The sequence below is a fragment of the Echinops telfairi genome, unplaced genomic scaffold (assembly GCF_000313985.2).
Source record: "Echinops telfairi isolate 266 unplaced genomic scaffold, ASM31398v2 ScPeMD7_7;HRSCAF=31, whole genome shotgun sequence".
NCBI classification, from domain to species: domain Eukaryota; kingdom Metazoa; phylum Chordata; class Mammalia; order Afrosoricida; family Tenrecidae; genus Echinops; species Echinops telfairi.
In genome coordinates this window covers 17,814,680-17,835,182 of record NW_022103904.1, presented here as the reverse complement: position 1 = coordinate 17,835,182, position 20,503 = coordinate 17,814,680, and the positions used below count along the sequence as shown (strand labels likewise).

The 20,503-nt window shown below is 42.2% G+C and overlaps 1 protein-coding gene across 1 annotated transcript in view; it reads right to left on the bottom strand.

Annotated features, from left to right (window-relative positions):
* Window positions 1-20,503, bottom strand: part of PKD1L1 (polycystin 1 like 1, transient receptor potential channel interacting) — a 183,557-nt gene that overhangs the window by 107,077 nt on the left and 55,977 nt on the right. Inside the window, exons 23-26 of the mRNA XM_013006002.1 lie at window positions 12,115-12,241; window positions 10,809-11,004; window positions 9,924-9,980; window positions 490-702 (exon numbers count right to left, since the gene is read on the bottom strand). Of these exons, the coding sequence (XP_012861456.1) occupies window positions 490-702; window positions 9,924-9,980; window positions 10,809-11,004; window positions 12,115-12,241 (593 nt within the window). The remainder of the gene's footprint in view (window positions 1-489; window positions 703-9,923; window positions 9,981-10,808; window positions 11,005-12,114; window positions 12,242-20,503) is intronic.

Genomic DNA, 20,503 nt, shown 5'->3' with positions numbered 1-20,503 from the left:
TTAGTTTAGTTTAGTTTTGTTTTTTGGCATGGCTTTCTGTATATGAAATCCAGGATAGCTAAATCTATAAAGACAGTAATTGGATTAATGGTTTCTTTTGGGGGTAAGGTGGGGGAGGTTGGAGAGCTAAAAGCAATGAGTACAAGAAAGAAGAAAATACTGTAAAATTATGGTGATGATTGTATAACTCTTCTTAATATGATCAAGCTATTGAATTGTATGATGTGTGAATTATATCCCAGTAAAATGGTTTTTAAAAATTCAGTAAAAACAAAAATAAATGAAACAGAAGCAAAATTTCATTGAAAATGTTATAATATTACCATGAAACACTTAGAATTATTACATAAAATATTTTAAATAGCAAACAGAATTATGAGCAATGTACTTCAGAAACTAATTATATATTACTTTAAAATTGCAAATACAAATTAATCTCTTCAGAAAGAGAACAGTTGTCTTATTATGGGTGAAAAAAGTGTCACTTACTAACAATAGATGTGAAATAACTTTAATTCCTTCTTCTCGGAGATAATCCACAGTCCTTGATTTTTCTTGCTCAGAAACTTGCCAGACTCCAGACACCAGACCAATGAGCTTCAACATCAATTCTCTGTCAGTCACAAACCTCTCAAGTAACTGGCTTCGAGCCAGGAGTGCCCACATGTATTTGATGATGAGACTCCCACTCCTGAAGGTTAACTATATGAAAAGATGTAAGTAATCCATTTCATCAGACAGGATGCTCAGACTCATACTTTTCATTTGGGGGATTAAGAAGAAAGTTGATTGTTTTTTTTTTTTTTACATTACTGAGATAGGGTTCAAGAGAACTGGGTTCAAGTCCAGGTTTGTCTTTAGCAGGCATATATTATTGGCCAACACCAGATATCAGTCTGCTCTTGGTTATTCAGCTTCCTGATCCATAAATGATCAAAATTAAATTATGTCTATCAGGAGTCTTTGTATTTTAAAACATTATTTCGTTTGAACTCTAACAAGTTCAAAAACTGGCCCCATCCTATTTTACAGCATTCTCTTTTCCCACTACCCATAACCATTCCAAAGTCACACTGAACGTCTCTATTTTCATGTAATCAAGGTCTCTACCATGGAAGTATGGGGGCATTGTGTGTTAGTCGCTGCTAAGCATCAAGGCCAACATTTCCAACCCCTAGTAGCTCTGAGGGAGAAGGATCGGGCTGTCTGCTACAGAAAAGGGTTACAGTCTTGGGAATCCTCTGCAGGATCACTGAACATTGGAATTAACTTAATGGCAGTGGTCTCACTGGAGGTTTGGGTATGCATGATACCATAGATATTCCGTCTTCCTGGAATACTTGTATGCTGTCTTTCCTTAGAAAAATTAATCTCTGTCTCTTAAAAGTCAATATGGATCATTTTCAAACATAGAAAAAAGTAGCATAGTAGTGTGATGTCCTCATTACCAATATTAACAATCATTCTTCATTGGTAATATTTTTTTCTTCTAAACCCCATTTGAATGTGAAAATACTAATATGCCAAAACAAGTGTCAGGCATAATTTCTGTCTAGGAATACTTTAGTATAGGTCACCAACTAAAAGTCTGCCCCCAATGCCATTACTATTCCAAACAAATTGAGAAGGTTTCATTACAACTAGTCTTTTAAAACCACCTACAAATACCCAGCAGACCGTTAGTGTCTGTTGTTTGTGTTTCTTCAGAATTTTGGTAGTCACTTAATGATGGGACTTAGCACATTTATTAAAGTATATCTATTTAGCTTTTTTCACCAGTTCCTTGAAGACAGGGATGAATAATTTTCCTCTTTTTGGCTTTTAACCACTGGTTGAAATCAAATCAGTGCTGACTTCAGGCAACCCCATGTTGTCAAAAGAGCAATGTGCTCCATAGGTTTTCCCATGCTGTGACCCTTCAGCAGAAGCTTACCATATCTTCCACCTGAGACACCTCTGGGGGGATCTGAACTGTCAAACTTTGGGTTAATAGCTGATCACATTAACTAAACCATCACTCTTTTAGTAGCTTCTCACTCACTGCCATTGAGTCAATTCTGACTCCTGGTGACCCTGTGGGACAGAGGAGGACTGCCCCTGTGAGTCTCCAAGACTAAGTCTTTACAGGAGTAAAAAGCCTCCTGTTTCTCTTGAGAAGTAGTTGGTGGTTTTGAACTGCTGACCTTGTGGTTAGCAGCTCAACATGTAACCCAGTACTCCACCAGATCCTCCTTAGTAGGTCCTAAATAATGTCCAACCAAATGATCTTTGTTGTTACTTCTAACACCTGGCAAACCCATTTGTGTCGCAACACAAAGGTGCTCTACAAGCTTTCGGGCCTGGGACTTTTCAGAAACAGATCCCCAAGGCTGCCTCTAATGGACACGAACCACCAACTTCTCAGCTAGTATTCTACCCACGAAGGACTCAAAGGATATGCAAGTGAAGTGTAGATTCTGTTTTCTGATATTCATGTTTATTTGACAAACACGTACCTTCAAAATACCTTCTAAAATCAAGCTCTTTCAACAATAAAATTCAATTATTAGTAAAACTAATTTTAAAAGCCCTATGCGTGAAGAGGACTCAAAACTTCAAGAATGAACTTTTATACAAAAAACGGAACAAGCCCCTTGAAAACACAGAATGCTTACTTTTCACACTGGTTATTATATGTCAATCAAAAATCTTTTAGGATGACTTCTAGAAAGCGTCATGTTCAGTTTTGCCTGCCCCTTTGAAAGGGAGCCCTGGTGGCAAGGTCAGCAGTTTGAGCCCACCAGCCTCCCCTAGAAGAAAGGCAGGGCTTTCTACACCTGTAAAGAGCTACGTCTCATCATCCCGCAGGGCAGTTCCACCTTTTCCTATAAAGTCTTCATGAGTCGGCATCTATTTGATGGCAGGGTGGGGTGGGGAAGGGAGTGGGGGCATTGAATAAAGAGCTGTGACTTAGCCTGGGATCAGAGATACATAAGGCAGGAATTTGGGGGAGAGCTGTCTGGCTACCCACCAGCTTCATTCTCCTAACTCCTTCTCTTAGGTCTTTGATAGGAAGTGAACCCTTTCTCCCAAATCTCTTTGAATTCAGGTAGCCCTGTTTACCAGTGGGAGGCAGGTGAAGTATTTATGTCACTGGGAGACAACACTTTCAACAAGCTAGTGCAATTTCCGCATGCTCTATTTCCTCAATTTAGGAATCCCCGCAGGAGAGGCGAGATTGAAAGCAGCCTGAATCCCTGAATCACTAGGTAGAAGACACCTCACCAAATAGCTATATTCAGATAGGAAACAAACTTCTGCTGTACTGTGGAGTGTGGTAGTTAGAGATTATGTCGCCTGGACCCTCCTGGCTAGGCATAGAGTCAACCCTGTCAATCAAGAAACAGCCTGATGACACTTCCTGGATGTTTTCTCCTGTTTGCCTGAGAGAACAGCACCCTGGGAACTGATCTCTCTGTGTCCCTTCAGCTTCCTGCTTCTTGGGACTCCGTTGAGAACCTGGGAGCTGTCTGTGTTCTCCTATGTGTGCACCAACTTTGGATCCACGTGATTCTGCGCCCACCGGCCTGTGGTCTTTCTGAGTCACAGTTCACACTTCCGTGTCACTGGCATGTGGCAATGTGAGTCTGCAGGAGGGATTTATAGGCTGATATCAAGCTTGAGTTGAACTGGGCTGGGATGCCTTCTTGACAGAAAGCTTTCTCTTGTACATCGGTAACTGTCACTGGAGGTGTTTCTCTAGACACCCCCCTAACACACGGAACCGAGGTGGCACCATGACTGTAGCATTAGGAGACTAACCCACAGGTTGACCGCTCAATCCCACCAAGTTCTCTCGGGGATAAAGCTGATCCTTAAAGATTTATAGTCTCAGAGAGTCTACGAAGCAATTCCATCCTGTACTATTGAAAAAAAAATTAAGACAGTGCGATTTTAGAGTTTTTCTGTTATAACTGTCCGCATTACTTTAACTAGTGTGTGTGATCTATAGAAATGAAGTATTATACAGCTGAAATATAGATGTCCAAAATTCAATGATAAATCAAAGGTGGGAAAGCCCTTTAATAACCAAACCAAACCAAACCAAACCAAACTCCCTGTCATAAAGTCGATGCAGACTCAGAATGGCCCTATAGGACAGGGTAGACACCTTTCTTCCATGGAATAGTTGGTGATTTTGAACTGCTGACCATGCAGTTAGCAGCCCAACACATAACCACATGCTACCAGGGCTCCTACTCACTTTAACAAAGCCATGGACAATGTCTCTAGAATAAACAGAACATTGCTTTCGAGCCTCTGTGGAGAGTCCATGTAGAAGTTGCCGTTTGAATCTAGCCTTAACTGAAAATATTTCACCCCTAGTGAAATAAAGTGTAAAATTACTCTAGGCTTAAGGGAAAATGTGCTACTTTGAAGATGCCTGAGAAGACACCATATGTTTGGACGTAAGGAACATTCGGAGGGACTGAAAAATGGGAGATCATTATGTTGGTAGATATACAAGACCTAATAAAGAGAGTAGGTTGTAGCCAATTTTGTATGATAAACTGAAGAACTGAATTGTATCCTCAAAGGATAAGGGAGTTATCAAGTATTTTTAGAGTAAAAGAAAGGTGGGACCAAATGCGTTTCTAATGAGGTTAGTTCTGGCGCGGAGAGGAGGATGTGGTGCAAAGAGAAGATTGTCTTCCTATTGATCTATTGTAATAGGTTATTGTAATAGCACAAGCATAAGATAATGGAGATACAAATCAAGGCAAGAGTTGGGAAGGAAGTGGCAGGGTCAACTGTATAGTCAGTCAGTCATTCATTCGGTCACATCTATCCGCTGCACTGCTGCTGTGTGTCACAAGTGATATTATGTGGTGAGCAGGAATGAGAGGCCCTTTGCATCATGGAGTGTATATTCCAGTGAGGAAGACGGGCAAAAAAAAAAGAAATAAGATAGTGTGAAAATATCAAAGAAGAGATATGAGGTATGAGGAGGTACAGAGGCATTGTATTATTTAATGTATCTCTTCTAACCAGCGTCTAACTGGGCAAAAAAAAAAGAAGTAAGATAGTGTGAAAATATCAAAGAAGAGATATGAGGTATGAGGAGGTATGAGAGGCATTGTATTATTTAATGTATCTCTTCTAACCAGCGTCTAACTCCCAAAGAACGACCCTTCCTGACATGGGTCTGGTAATATGCTGGTGGTGGTGGTGGTCAGATACTGAAATGATTCACCTGCGAGAGATTGCAGACAGGACTCCTTGATCCTGCTATGTTTACAATGAGCCCTCTGAGAAGCAGAGGGACGGAGCTTATGTATTAATAGAACCAGGGGCGGGGTGTATACCCTGGACCGAGACCCTTGAGCCGGGCACATCCGGAATCCAGATCTAACATCTCTTGATCAACAACTAATCTGAGTATCTGTCACTGGCACTAAAATTTGCTAACTTCCTTAGCCCAACTCTCATTACCACAGAGCCAATGCTGTCCCATAGCACCCCCTGCTGTGCGTTTCGGAGAGTGTAACTGTTTACGAAAGTGGAGAACCCAGTCTTTCTCTAGCGGAGCTGCTGGTGATTTGTAATTGCCGACCTTGCAGACCACATCCCAACACGTGTACCCACTCCACTACCACGGTTTCCTCCTGCTCTTTTATCCCGAATTCTGTCTGTGAGTTGTTCGGGAGTCATTGCAATGGTATGAGATTCTAATAATTAGCACCTAGCTCCTCTTCTCTCCTCTCACTGCCATCGAGTCGATGGTGACTCATAGCCATCCTATAGCACAGTGTGGACCTGCCTCTGTGACTTTCCCAGACTCTGCTTCTGCCTAGGAGTAGAAATCCCTGTTTCTCCAGAGGAGCAGCTGCTGGTTTCAAACTGCTGACCTTGCCGTTAGCAGACAACTCGTCAAACCACTATGCCACCAGGTCTCTCAAGAGGGAAATTACAGAACATGAATTAATTGGAATTGAATTAAGTGGAATTGGCATCAGAAGGGTGATTGGTTGCAATGGCTCCAGAATCTTAGAAGTATGGTTTTTGTTTTGTATTTTAAGAGACAGAAGTAAATAGGCATGAATGTCACCTCCTGAGAATGGCTATTTTGGATCTTGTTACTTGTAACAGATATAAGGAGTGATATGCTGCAGCTGGGAAGAAAACAGCTGCTTCTGTAGTGGCCTGGGGCTCGGGGGGTGGTGGGGTGGGAGCCTGGGTGATTAAATTTAATAGGAGAGCATTCCCTCCCTGGAACCATTCTGCCCAGAGATTATTGTGTTAGGTATTATTTAAAAGACTAAGGAGCTATCTGCTTATTTGGCTTCACAATTGATCCTCAATATTTCTCCAGTCTGGTGTTGTAATAGGGGAAATCAACCATGATGACAAGAAACTAATCATGATTGGAAGAGCTTGTTAGTCTGCCGTCAGCCTGTATTTGACTCGGTATGCTAAAAGGAGAGTTTAGAATTGCCATGAAAACATGAGTCTTTCCTTCTTTCTTTTTCTTTTTTTCTTTGAAGCCGTGGTGGAGTTAAGGGACTAAGAAAGAAAACTTGAAGCCCAGCCAGAACTGTTGAGAAAACAGGCATTTTAAATTTGAAGGGAAGAACCCACTGAGAAAAAGCCTGTTTGGCTTGTGAACATTTTGAGCATGGACTTTGCCACTGGAGGCATCAAAGCAGGAAGGTCAGTGTCCACTTCTCGGGCTGAAAGGGAGAGAGTGATGAGCTTGGTGTGCTCCTTGGGGCAACCACTTGGATCCACTTCCTGCATGACGGTTGCGGGGGGGTGGGGGGGCTTATATGGATATGTCTCACTGGTACCCAGTGACGTGCTCCACTGGGGCTAATGATGGGAGAAGAGGAAGGGCTGGCTGATCTGATGTTTAAAAAGTTGTGTGAGTATTGAGCTTTTGAGTAAGAATTAGTCCCAGTGGCCAGCTATACTGAAGTGTAGAAAGGTGTATTGGGACTGCCAAAGCTTCCAGCTGGTACCAGTTGACGTAGCATGGATGGCTAGGACTGACTAAATGAAGAGAAAGATGCTCGACTTTGAGAGCTGGTGTACATTGCCGCAGGTATGATGATTGGCCTGCTTTCAACTGAGTGTTTCTTATGCATACAGATGGCCAGAGATCCAACCATAAATGAACACTCATCACATCAAGCCTCAGTATTGGGTTGTTAGGAACAGGCCATTTAGAACATGTATATTCCAAGTGGAAGAAGATAAATGCTTGAAGTGGCTGACAAACTCTTAAGGCTAGGTCTAAAATTAAAGGAAAAAAAAATTGGAAGACAGGGCCAGAGTTAATCCTTCAACATGAAAGGGACAATGGCTAGAAGAGCCAGGGGGTGACCTAGAGTGGCTGTGATTTATTTAATGTGACTCTTCTATCCCAAACCTCCAACTCCCACCAAATTGACTCCTCGTGGGTCTGTTAGGAAGCTGGGGGAAGATAGGATTCACCGGTGTGTAATTGCAAACAGAATTCCCTGGAGTGCCATCCTGCTGGGTATAAAATGACCCCTCTGAGAAGCAAGAAGATGGATCTAATTACCAGCTAGTACCAGGAGTAAAGTGCACTCTCTAACGTGCAGTAACTCTCCTGAATCCAGGTGACAGTTACACAATCACAGGAGCAGCAGCAGAACCAGCAGCCAGAGCATGGCATGGAGTGATGGACTTCCTAACCCACTTAGCAAGTTAAGAGGAGTGCTTCTGGGCAGGACACTGACTTACAAAGTGGGGTTCCTGTGGCCACTTAATTGGAGAGGTTGGGCTTTCTGACCCACCGAAGTGGCGTGGAATGCCTTCAGACTGAGGCTTACTAGGCTGTGGTTCCTCCAGGGAACTGGGATGCTGACCCACGGAGCTTGAGTGGAATGTGTTTGGGTTAAGGCTTTTAACAGAGTGGTATAGCCTCTTTGACATGAATAGCAGACCTGAAGCTGCTTCGCCTGCCCTGGCCATCAAACAGCCTGAGCATTCTTCTTTAATAAACCCTTTAATAATGAATTTTCTTTCTGTGAAAATCTATGAAGACATTGCAATGAATATTAGAACCCCGGTATAAATTATAGAACATTTAATTGTGTTGGTATAGGAGAAAAGGCATCTTTAGATGGTGAACCAATGATGACTTTTCTGCAATACACCATTTTAGCTGAGAAAGGAATGATAGATGTTAGCTATAAAAGGAGTCCTAAGGAGAGTTTACCAAAGGAGGGGGGAAAAGCACCATGGCTCTGAACCAGGTGTGTGGAGGACGGTTAGAAGGGAGAAGCAAGAACAACATAGGAGAAAAGGACTGGAAGATGGAAGCAAATCATGCATTCAATGATACATTGTTGGAATTTTACCATAAGTGTGATGAGAAGCCAAGGGTGTTAAAACAGGAAGCAACATTAGCTGATTCAAATGTTTACAATTGCCCTTCTGCTTTCTGTACGTTGTTATTATGAGGTGGCAAGAAAAGAGGCAAAGATGAGAAATGATGTTTCCTTCAATTAGTGTAGGGAATAATCGAGAAGGAGGGATCGTTTGGATACATTTTGTTGAGGAAAATTGCAAAAGCGTAGATAACCCCTGACTTTGCACTTGAGATTCTGAAGGGAAGGGGTGCTCCTGCCTAAAGTGGAGAAAATAGAGATGGGATTTGACAGGGCAGGTTGCAAGTGTGGCCTAAGGAGTTGGGATGCACATAATCATAAAGATGGGTAGTTGGATCTATCTGAGGCAAAAGCTCTGGGGACAATCACGCATTAAAGACCTAAATTCATGTAAAGAGATCACTTCAAGGAGACCCAAGACAAAATCCTGACAGCCTCCACTTTGAAATGGCAGGGAGAGGAGGAGTGGCTAAACAGGTCAAATGAAAGAAACTGGGAAACGAGTGTCGGAAAACCAAGACAAGAGCAGTGCTACCAGAAGGAAAATGGGCATTCCATGGAACGCCACTGAAAGAGGAAGAGGAGCGAGATGGCTGTCAGTGAATTTGGAAACACAGCCCTTCAATGACTTTGGTAGGAGCAGAGCAGTGTTAGTGTCCAGATGGAGATGGAAACAAGATGTTGATAGTTTCAACGTACATGAGAAAGAGCAAGTATAGGCGAGGCAAGGACAAGACCTACTTTATAAATATTTTTGTTGTAAGGAAGAGCAGAGAAACAAGATGGGCCTCTGAGAGTGTTGCTTTTTGTTTTTTAAGAAGAGAGATGGTAAACATGTTGATGATCATGTAAGCAGAGAGGACTAAATGGAAGATACATGAAGGAGATTGGAAACTAAAGGAGGAATGTTCTGGAGAAGGCAAAATGGGATAAGAGGTAGAACCAACACTTAGAGCCACACAGCCTAAGTGCTGCACAACTTGAGTCAGACAGACGGAGCTGAGGTGCAATGACATGGTCTAGGTGAAATGCTGAACACCAGTGGAGAGCCAGGTTCTTGCTGGGAGCAGGGGAACCCCTTCTCTGACGGCAGCGTATGGCTGTGGAAACAGCTGTGGCTGTAGTTGGCCTGGCAGGTTGATGGGCGATGACTCAGAGCCACGCAGTGAGAAGATGGCATGAAGGGGGCGTAAGAGAATGGTGCTAAAGATGTGACGAGAAAGAAATTATGAAACAAGACAATTCAATACCAGGAGTTAATAATAAAGGACATTCCCTTTCTAAACTTATGTAGACACCATGTTTTTATTCATTTCTATTTTGAGGTTTCAGTCTTGTACATTAGAAAAGGAATTCACCAGTGATTTGAGATGGGCAGGGCCAGTCAGATCAATTGTTTGGAGAATGTCTATTTCTAATCTAAGTTTCACAGCATGACTTTCATAACATATTCTTGAAAAATGAATTAGTGTCCTCCTAATCATACAAAAAGGCAGAAAAATACACTGGGAGAAAACTAGAACTCACCTCATTAGGGAAGCTTATGAGATCTCGCAGCATAAGGACGGAATCGATGATTTCTTCCTGAGCAGGAGATGCAATCAAAAAGAGAAGGGGTGGTGGGAGGGGGCAGGGAGGGGAGGAAAGTTAGCTTACTACTTTAGTTCAAAGCTATATCATATAGAGCTTGCTATTATAGAAATAAATGAGAAGCCATGCTTCTCACATCATTGAGTCACTTCTGATCCACAGTGACCAGATAGAATGGGGCAGAACGGCCCCTGGGGGTTTCCAAGACCAACCTTTCACAGGAGCTGGCATTCTGTAGGTAGGCCGATATTTTGACCTCTTGTTTACACTACTGTTCTAGTGTCGGCCCCTTTATGTCCTGTCACCACACACCCAGGCAATTGGCCCAAGTAAAGGGGATTGAATTCAGTGACATTTTCAAAAAGACCCATGGAGAATGATGGAGGCAGTAAACATGTTAGTTCAAAACAATGAAGAAAGAGAAGTGCCGGAAATGGTTAAATGACACCGTGATTTAGAAATGTGGGCATTTCTTTTAAAATGTCACATGCTTATGAAATGGATTTTGTGAAATGTTTCTGGTATGAAGACAAAATCAGATTCGATTTTAATAATTATAGCAATTTTAGCAGAATGATTAGTTGTTATGATTATAGTCAATCAGTCTATCTCTGTTATACATCGGTAGCTTTCATTTGTGAAACACAGAAACAGGATGGAGCGGACACAGCCACTTAGCAAAACCAAACTGACTGGGTTACTGGTCTTATTTTTGACTTTGTTTTTTGAAGCATAACTTCTTGACAGCGAGCCAACCAGTCATAGGCCCTCTTCTACTGAACAAGCCCAGAAGCATTCATCGCACACTGTTCTGGGCCCTACCTGATCAACAAAATCTAGTTTGAATACTGAAGAAATGAATGCATCCTGTATTGCTGACCAGTGGCCACATGAGGGGCCTCTGCCCTCCTTGGCCAAACGACTCAGAATCCTGGTGATCATGATGATGTAGTTCCTGGTTTCCGTGAAACTCCTCGTCCGCTGGAGGGCAGATAGGTTTTTCAAACTGGAATTATATCTGAAAAAAAAAAAAAACCCATAACGTTTGTATTTTCAGGACAGCTCCTGCACCAGGGTGACTACAATGCCTAAGCAGATTTTTCAACTATAATCTCAGGAGACGCTTATTTTTTCCATGTACAACCTACACGAAATAATCACGGAGCTGTTAAGAACAAAGATGTGGTCAGGTAACCGTTGCTGTAGTTGGATAGCTTGTAGGGAAAAGGGCGAGGCAAACATTGTGGGGGATATGAATGAACCATAGAACAAAGACCTTCGGAGCAATAGGATGGAAGAGAGACTCTGAGACAGATCAAGAAAGCACTCATTTCTCCTGCCTCCTGTTGCAGTATTCTATCCAGCTACTTGGAGCAGCACTGGAATGGGAGCAAGAAGACAGAGCAAAGAATGACATAGAAGCATTGTGGCAAATGAATGTGGTCTAGACTCAGACAAAGATATGACTGTAGCTGACCACAAGTTCCTGAAGCCGGCAGGCAGTACCGAAACCTGTAATAGATTTGATATCTCAATGTGCTTACAGTTTGAATATAAACTCCCACTTATAGTCACTGGCCATTTATTTATTTATTCATTGAATTGTTTGTTTAAAACCTTGCATTATGTCACTTATTTGGACATGGAAGGGAATCAGGATATAGTGTAAGGCGTCTTGTTTGTGAAGCCACTTTCTCTTTTCAATTTCCTTGCTGTCTGGCCTTAATAACAGTAAGTAATTAAACAACTGAGCTTCAGTTTCTCAACGATGGATAATGACTGTATGAGGACAAAAGTTTGGGGATGAGGGAATGTTCTAAAATTAGACTATGGTGAGGATTGCATAGCTCTGCAAACATACTAAAGCTACTTTGAATGGGCGAACCATATGCTATGTAAATAGCATCTTAAAGTTGTAAAACGGAAGAAGAAAGGGTTTTGGAAGCATATTCACAAATACGCTAGAAACACCAGTTACTAGGAGAAGAGTGGTAAACCCATATTTTTTTTTTTTCTTATTCTGAGTCTCAGCCACTCTTTCACCACCGTGTGGCCAGTTTGGGAAAGAGCTATCTGGGAGCAATTAAGCCTGCTCCAGGATGCAGCGCTGTGCCATTGCATTACTCACAGATCCTCGCTTGGGCAAGAATCGGCCGGGGTTGCATTCTCGTGGAAACGAGGCAGCACGGTCACTGCCACCACACAAGGCTGCGACTTGGATCCTTCCCCATCTGTGATCTCAGTGGAAACCATGACTGTAAGAAAGCATGGCAGAACAGAACCATTCAGGACATATGGACCGCAGGAACGTTTCTTTGTATAGATGCCAATTAGACAGCATGTAAGGATGAGCTCAGCTCTGGCACAGCTAAGGGTGAGATAAAATTGCAAGCTGCGTTCCCTTCCAATTTCTTACACTCGGGATACCATAAAATCAATAAATTGAACTCATATTGAGTAGATCTATGTGCCCAGATTAGCGAAGGGGAGATGATAGAAGGGATATTAATTTAAAAAAAAAAAAAAAAGCAAGGCCTGAGTTGAACTTAAGGTTATTCCATCGGCCTAAGGGAACGAACATATAGGCATAAAAAATAAAACAGTTCAACAGTTCCAGATATTGAGTGCCAAACAGATTGGAGTAGACTGCAGGTATTCCAAGAACGAGAAGTAGAGGAGACCATTGTTTGCTGCGTTAGGAAATGAGTCTTCATTCCAAGGCTCTCATCCGCGCATTCATTGGACCAGCAAAAGACTGCTGCTGAGATGTCACAGGTGACAAGGATCAGTGTGCCTGCAAGCACTTCTGTGTGTTCATTATTGGAATAATACTAAAGATGTGAAGAATGCCAACATAGACGTAAGGAGACCATGAAACCCACAAAGAATAAACTATCAATTCCTAGTTTGTTGCACAGTCCCTCAGGTCTTAAAGGTTTCCAAGGGGGCACCTAAGATTCAACAATTGGTCTCTGCTCACCTGGAGCAACAGAGAAAGAGGGAGAACCAGGACAGAAAGAGGAAATGAATTGGGTGGCTAATGCTTCCAGGGTTCATGAAGGAGGGGGGAGTGGCGTGGGAGGGGGGAAAATGAGGAGCTGATATCAAGGGCTCAAGTAGAAAGCAAATGTTTTGAGAATGATGATGGCAACAAGTGTACAAATGTGCTGGACACACTGGATGGATGGATGGATTTTGATACGAGCTGTACAAGCCCCCAATAAAATGATTTAATTAAAAAAAAACTACCTCTTTTTTCCAGAGCTGGATAGCCCCTGGCTATTACTACTGAGAATTTTGAACCACATTCTGTAGATGAATTCTGATGAAAAAGAGGAAAATGTAGAAGACAATTCCAAGATGTCCTGGACTCTAGACTTCCTCGAGTCATGAAGATTGAACGAACCGCTGAAACTATTGCTCTGGGGTAAACTTTAAGCCTTAAACCAAAAATATTCAAATAATATTTTAGCTAAACTACTAAATGTTGAGGATATGTGTTAACAAAGGATTGTCCAATCAGCAGTTTCTAAATTCATAAGTCATTGACATTGATAACATCCTTCTATTTGTGTAACAATCCTTATTCTCTTTGTCTTATTTGTTTCTCTTCAATTAACCCAAACTAACTATCCCTTAAGTCTTTGGAATTGCTGTTGTCAAGTTGATCCTAGGTAGATATTTCTTGACATGGAGTAGACTGCCTTCTTAAATACAGACCTTGGATTCATTCACCTCTGCGGCTATAATCCTGACCTCTTGGCCTTGGATTAATTACCTATGTAGCCAGAAGCCTACCATATTCCTGCCCATCTTGGGCTCATCAACCCCTGCAGCTACATGAGTCAGGAGAAGACTACAGCCTAACATCTTACCCAGGGGCTGTGAGCTTGCCAGTCTACACTTTGTGGGCCATTTCCTTGATATAAACCCCTCCATATATAATCATAGGCAGGCCTCACTGATTTTGCTTCTCTAGAGAATTCAGTGTAAGAAACGGTATTAATGGTATTATTTGGTTATTTCCTCATTCTGTTGGCCCACATTTCTTTGGAATGGGCACAGATATGATTCCCTTAGCTCAGTAACTCTAGCTAGGCAACAATGAAAGTGCTACCAAAGTTACATTCATTTGTGTGATTACCTAAATTGGCATTTAGTCAATTCTTGGAGGATTGCTTTTCACCAATGCTGTCAGTACAGGGTGGACTTTTTCCTTTAGTACCATTGGGTCTTGATCAATGTTCTAAATCCTTCTTGAATTGGTTGATATTGATGTTATTGGTACAGTAACTCTGTGTATTCCTTTTCTTATTTTCTGCATTATTCCCACCAGAGATTCCATCAATATTTCAACTCAAGGCTTTGATTTTTCTGTTTTTCAGCTTAAGAAGTAACAAATGGCATAGCACCATTGAAATATATAACTTTCCTCTAGTTCTTTAATGCTTCCTCCCCCTCCCCCCACTATCATAATCCTAATTCTACCTTAAAAATCTGGGTAGAACAGAGCATATGCGTGAGTATAGCTAAGAGCTGGAAACACAGGGAATCCAGGACAGATAAACTCCTCAGGACCAATATTGAGAGTAGCCATACCAGGAGGGGAAGGGGAAGGTGAGGGGAGATAGGGGGAACCGATTACAATGATCTACATATAACCCCCTCCCAGAGGGACAGACAAAAGTGGGTGAAGGGAGACACCAGTAAGTGGGTGAAGGGAGACATTGATCAGTGTTAGACATGAAAAAATAATAATAACTTATAAATTATCAAAGGTTCAACAGGGAGGGTGGGGGAAGGTGGGGGATGAGAAGCTGATACCAAGGGCTCAAGTAGAAAGCAAATGTTTTGAAAATGATGATGGCACCAAATGTACAAATGTGCTTAACCCAATGCATGGTTGTATGGATTGTGATAAAAGTTGTATGAGCCCCCCATAAAATGATTTAAAAAAAAAGAAATGACAAATGTCTTATTCCCTTTTGTTTTTCTAAATCCATGTATTTGCACATTTCATGATAATATTTTACTCTGCCTTGTCTAAGCTTTTACTTCCTCATTTCTTCTGTTTGGTTTAACTACTCAACACCCAGAGGAAAGTTTAGGAGTCTTTTCTGACATCTCCCTTTTATTTCTTTCCTGTCTGTTTAACGGCCTCTTAGTTTCCTCAGGAAAGGTGTGTGTTCTGTGTGTACCTTCTCACTACACTTACTTAATATGTATGCTGAGCAAATCACCCAAGAAGCTGGACTGTATGTAAAGAAGAACGCAGCATCAGGACTGGAAGAAGGAACCTGTGATGAAGATGACAAGACCTTATGTGCTAGTTACATAATCTGATGTCAGTTTGAGACTTGAGAGGATTAAGAGTGAAGGGCTGGAGTCTAGTCTGTCAATCAGATCATAGCCAATAAGGCCTCTGTATGGGCATGGCCTTCTCCTGAGGATTCTGGGAAATCTGGTTTCCCCTCCTTGGAGCCTGGAGAGACTCTCAGCTCCCTCCCTGGGAGCCATTGCAGCTGACAAGACACATGGAACTAGGCTAGTGCCCTGAGCTGGAGAAGCCACATGGATGTACCCTGATGCAACCAGACCTCTGAAGCCGGAGAAGCCGCGTAGAGACCCCTGCCTGTGCTGAGACGTTTACAATGCCTCTGGATCCAAAGACTTTCTACCCACTGGCCTGTGATTGTCCTGCATTTGGTGTCATTGCATGTGTTTCATGAGTCTGAAGAGGACTTTATAGATCGGTATCGGACATATGGGCTAATATCAGACTTATGGGCTTGGCCTGGACTGGGTTGGGATGCTTTCTTAATGTACAATTACCCATTATATAAAACGCTCTCTTGTACACATGTGAATTTCTATGGATTTGTTTCTCTAATCTACCCGGACTCACCTATCTTACTTGCAGAAAGTTAAAAAAAATGATGAAATTCAAAGACTACAGTATGAATTACACATCGATGTAAAGAAAATAACAGTTTTAATAACTGCACCCATAGACGAAATGATTAATGAAGAAAAGACTGCAGTGTTCATGGATTTCCTTTAACATGGATCCACAATCAATGTTTATGGAAGCAGCAGTAAAGACTCCAATGGGCTCTCTGCTCCTCCTCGTGCGACAGGCAGCTGCCCCTTCCCATTCCTGTGCAGTCCCAGCCGCATCCCCATGACATGATGGTGAAGGTCGGAGTGAACGGATTTGGCCGCATTGGGCGCTTGGTAACCAGAGCTGCTTTCCACTCTGGCAAAGTGGGGATTGTTGCCATCAATGACCCCTTAATTAATCTGAACTACATGATCTACATGTTCCAGTATGATTCCACCCACGGCAAGTTCAATAGCACAATCAAGGCTGAGAACGGGAAGCTTATCGTCAATGGGAAGGCCATCTCCATCTTCCAGGAGCGAGATCCCTCCAACATCAAGGGGGGTGAAGCCAGTGCTGAGTATGTCGGATTGTCCACGGTGTCTTCACAACCCTAGAGAAGGCTGGGGCTCACTTGAAGGGCGGTGCCAAAGGGGTGATGATCTCTGTCCCTTCTTCCAATGTTCCCATGTTTGTGATGGGCGTGAACCATGAGAAGTATGACAACTCCCTCAAGATTGTCAGCCATGCCTCCTGCACCACCAACTGCTTAGGCCCCCTGGCCAAGGTCATCCATGACAGTTTTGGCATTGTGGAGGGACTAAATGGCTACAGTCCATGCCATCACTGCCACCCAGAAGACCGTGGACGGGCCCTCTGGAAAACTCTGGGGAGTCGGCTGTGGGGCTGCCCAGAACATCATCCCACATCTACTGGTACTGCCAAGGTTGTGGGCAAGGTTATCCCGGAGCTGAATGGGAAACTCACTGGCATAGCCTTCCGTGTCCCCACCCCCACAATGTGTCCGTAATGGATCTCACCTGCCGTCTGGAGAAAGCTGCCATCCAGAAGGTGGTGAAGCAGGCAACCGATGGTCCCTAAAGGGCATCCTGGGCTACACTGAGGACCAGGTTATCTCCTGTGACTTCAACAGTGACCCCCACTCTTCCACCTCTGATAGCTGGCATTGTCCTCAGTGACCACTTTGTCAAGCTTGTTTCCTAGTATGACAATGAATTTGGCTACAGTAACAGAGTGGTGGACCTCATGGTCCACATGGCCTCCAAGGAGTCAGAGCCCCCTGGACCACCAGCCCCAACAATAGCACTAGAGGAAGAGAGACCCTCAGCTGCTGGTGATTCTTTGCCCCCAACTCAATCCCCCAACACACTGAAAATATTCCATCCAGACCCCCTGAAGGAATGGGAGGGGTTTAGAGGGCCCAACCTTGTCATGTACCATCAATAAAGTACACTATACCCAGAAAAAACAAAAAGAAAATAAACCCAATGTATTGCACTGGGGAAATCTGTTGCCAAGGGCCTCTCTTAAAGTGTTAAAAAGCATAGATGTCATTTTGAGGACTGAGATGTTCCTAACCTAAGTTAGGTATTAACTTAGGTTCCTAAGTTATGGTATTTCCATCACCCCATATGCTTGTGGAAGCTGGATAATGAATAAGAAATAACAAGAACAATTTGATGCATTTGAATTATGGTTTTGGAAAAGAATATTGAAAGTACCATGACAGAAGAACAAACAAATCTAACTTAGACAAAATACAACCAGAACGCTACTTAGAAGCAAGGATGGTGATAATTCACTTCATATATTTTGGATATGTTATCAAGGCAGAACAGTCCCTGGAAAAAAGACATTCCACTTGCTAAAGTAGAAGAAGATCTCAGTGAGATGGATCGGCACAGTGGCTCTAACGAAGGACTCTTGTAAGGATGTCACAAGACTGGGCGGTATTTTGTTCTGTTTTAACATAGGATCACTATGAGTTGGAGTTGATTTAATGACACCTAACAATAACAATGACACCCCCAGAAGAGCACACTGATTTTTCTTGAAAGAAGTGTATTTAGTCAGGACACTTTATAGAAGTGACCTAAAAAACTCACTGTCACGGAGTCAATTATGACTCATGGCAACCTATTTAGAAGTGAGCTTGGTCAAATTTTTTTCCTCTAGTTTGGACATGTCACCAGGAGGGACGGACCAGTCCCTCGACATCGTGCTTGGAAAAGCAGTGAGTCAGAGAAACAGAGGAAGAGCCTCCGGGAGATGAACTGACCCAATGATCACAACGATGAACTCCAGTAATAATTGCAGGTATGGTGCCGGCAGCACCAGCCAATGCTTCCTTTTGTTGCGCATAGTGTTGCCATAGGTCGTCACTTACTGGATAGCACCTAACACAAAAACATGCTCAACAAAAACAAAGTTTGTTTTAATTTTCAAAAATTATAAAACACCCTGCCCAGTAAATTTTTGCTCAACTGAATCAGCCAAATCTAGAAGATGATTTGAGTCGTTCTAATGAGGGGCATCAGGCAATGCTTCATGAAGAAAAAAGTAATTGAGCTGGGCAAAAATAATCTTAATAGTTCAGACCCGTGAAACTTCTACATCCCTGATTTTTAACGTTAGCTGCACGTGGAACCATGAAATCTAAAGCAAACTCTCACCCCCGGATGCCATAAGTTAACAGGCGTTGGGTGCTGAAGTAGCAGAAACTTGCAGAAATGGCTGCATTGCTATGTGCGGGGTTGAGGACAGTTCCCTTGTAGTTATGGACTGTATATGATATTGAAGGTAGGAGAAGAAAGTTGTTAACATGATGGAGTTAATTTTATTTTGAGATTGTTCTGTGCTAGCTCCCTTTTGTTTTCCAATGTCCCTGAGATGTTCCTTTACCCTCATATTTTCTTCTTTGAAGTGGTATCTTGAGTTGGTTTAGACTATATCAAATGCAACAGTTATCAGATATGACATATTTCATTAGTGATTAAAAGAGATTCTCATCTGAAAATTTTTAATTCAGGAAGAAAAATGCTATTATGTATATCAAATTATAGCTAAACATTTAAAAAACCTTTTTATTCTGACGTGGATGAAGGTTTACAGAGGAAATAAATTTCCCCAAGTTGAACTTTAATATCTAAAAATTAATTAATTGGTCATATTGCTAATTTTCTTCCTGAACTACCATTTAGAAAGCCAAACTCACTTCCATGAGTTGATTCTGAGTCACGGTTGACCCTATAGGATAGGGTAAACATATCCATGCATATAGTAGAGCACAGAGAAAGCAAAGCCCCGGTGCGTGACCGAGACTAGAACTCTTTACAGGAGTAGAAAGCCTCATCTTTCCCCCATGGAGTGGCTGGTGATTCCAAACTGCTGACTGTGTGGTTAGCAGCGCAACATGTAATCACAACACCACCAGGACTCCTCTAAGCAGAAAGCAGCCTAAATGAAGTCATTACACGTATATAGCTGAGTAATAATTAACTTGGGTAAAGGAGAAGGCATTATATAATAAAAGGGAGGTGCCCACCCAAATTATGAAGGCACAGAGTACAAGAGTTAACAGCAATAGAGATAAATACTATATTTTCAATCTTTTAATAACAATCTATCAGTTGATCCACAGATACGTAAGCTAAACATATATAGGAAGAAGATTGGGACTACATACATAATAGAGTTTTTACAGACTATTTCTCCATACATATTTACTTATACTGCACATATGTAATAGAGCACAGAGGGAGCAAAGTTATGAAAACATCTTTGCCATTGGGCCTGGGTGGAGGGGGATAGGACCATAGTCTCAAGGTCCTGCAGCTCACTTGGCATAACATAGCCTAAAAAGACTGTGTTTTAAATCCTACGTCAGTAATTAGTAATTAAGTCCTTACAAACAAATGAATGGTCATCTCAGGTACAACTATTGGGATCTCGCAGTCAGGAGAAAACATTCAATAAAACGGAAGACACTTGGAAACAATTGGCCCAATGGACAAATGGACCATGTGAACCTCAGCCTCCACAAGCCTGAGACAAGAATCAGAATAGGGCCCCCACCACTACTGACTGCTCTGAAAGGGATCTTAGAATGTCCTAGGAAGAATGGTAGAAAAATGTGAGACAAAACTCAAAATCACACAAAGGACAAGATGTATTCGTTGAATAGAGGCTGGGGATTTCCTTACAGCTGTGGCTCAATCATTGTTCAGATTGGAACTGAGCTCACCACCACGGTTCAATTTTCAGCCAAAACACAGGGAGGTCTACAACATGAACAATAACACAAAGTAGATATGCATTCCTCATTCCATTGAATAATAAACCATTTGAGATCCAAAGGGCAGCATTTGCTCCAAGACACAGTCTGAAGCCAGAAAGGGCTGGGGAGGAAAGATGAATGAAAAGAGAAGCACAGGGAAGAAGTAGAATAAGGAACATTACACTGTAGGGACTGCAAGCAATAGCATGAAACAAAATGTGTATGAATCATTCAATGAAAAACCAATGCGCTCTTTTGCTCTGTAAACTTTCAACCATCGTTCTCACACACGTGAACACAAAGTTAAAGAAAAAAATGTTTATATATATATATATATAT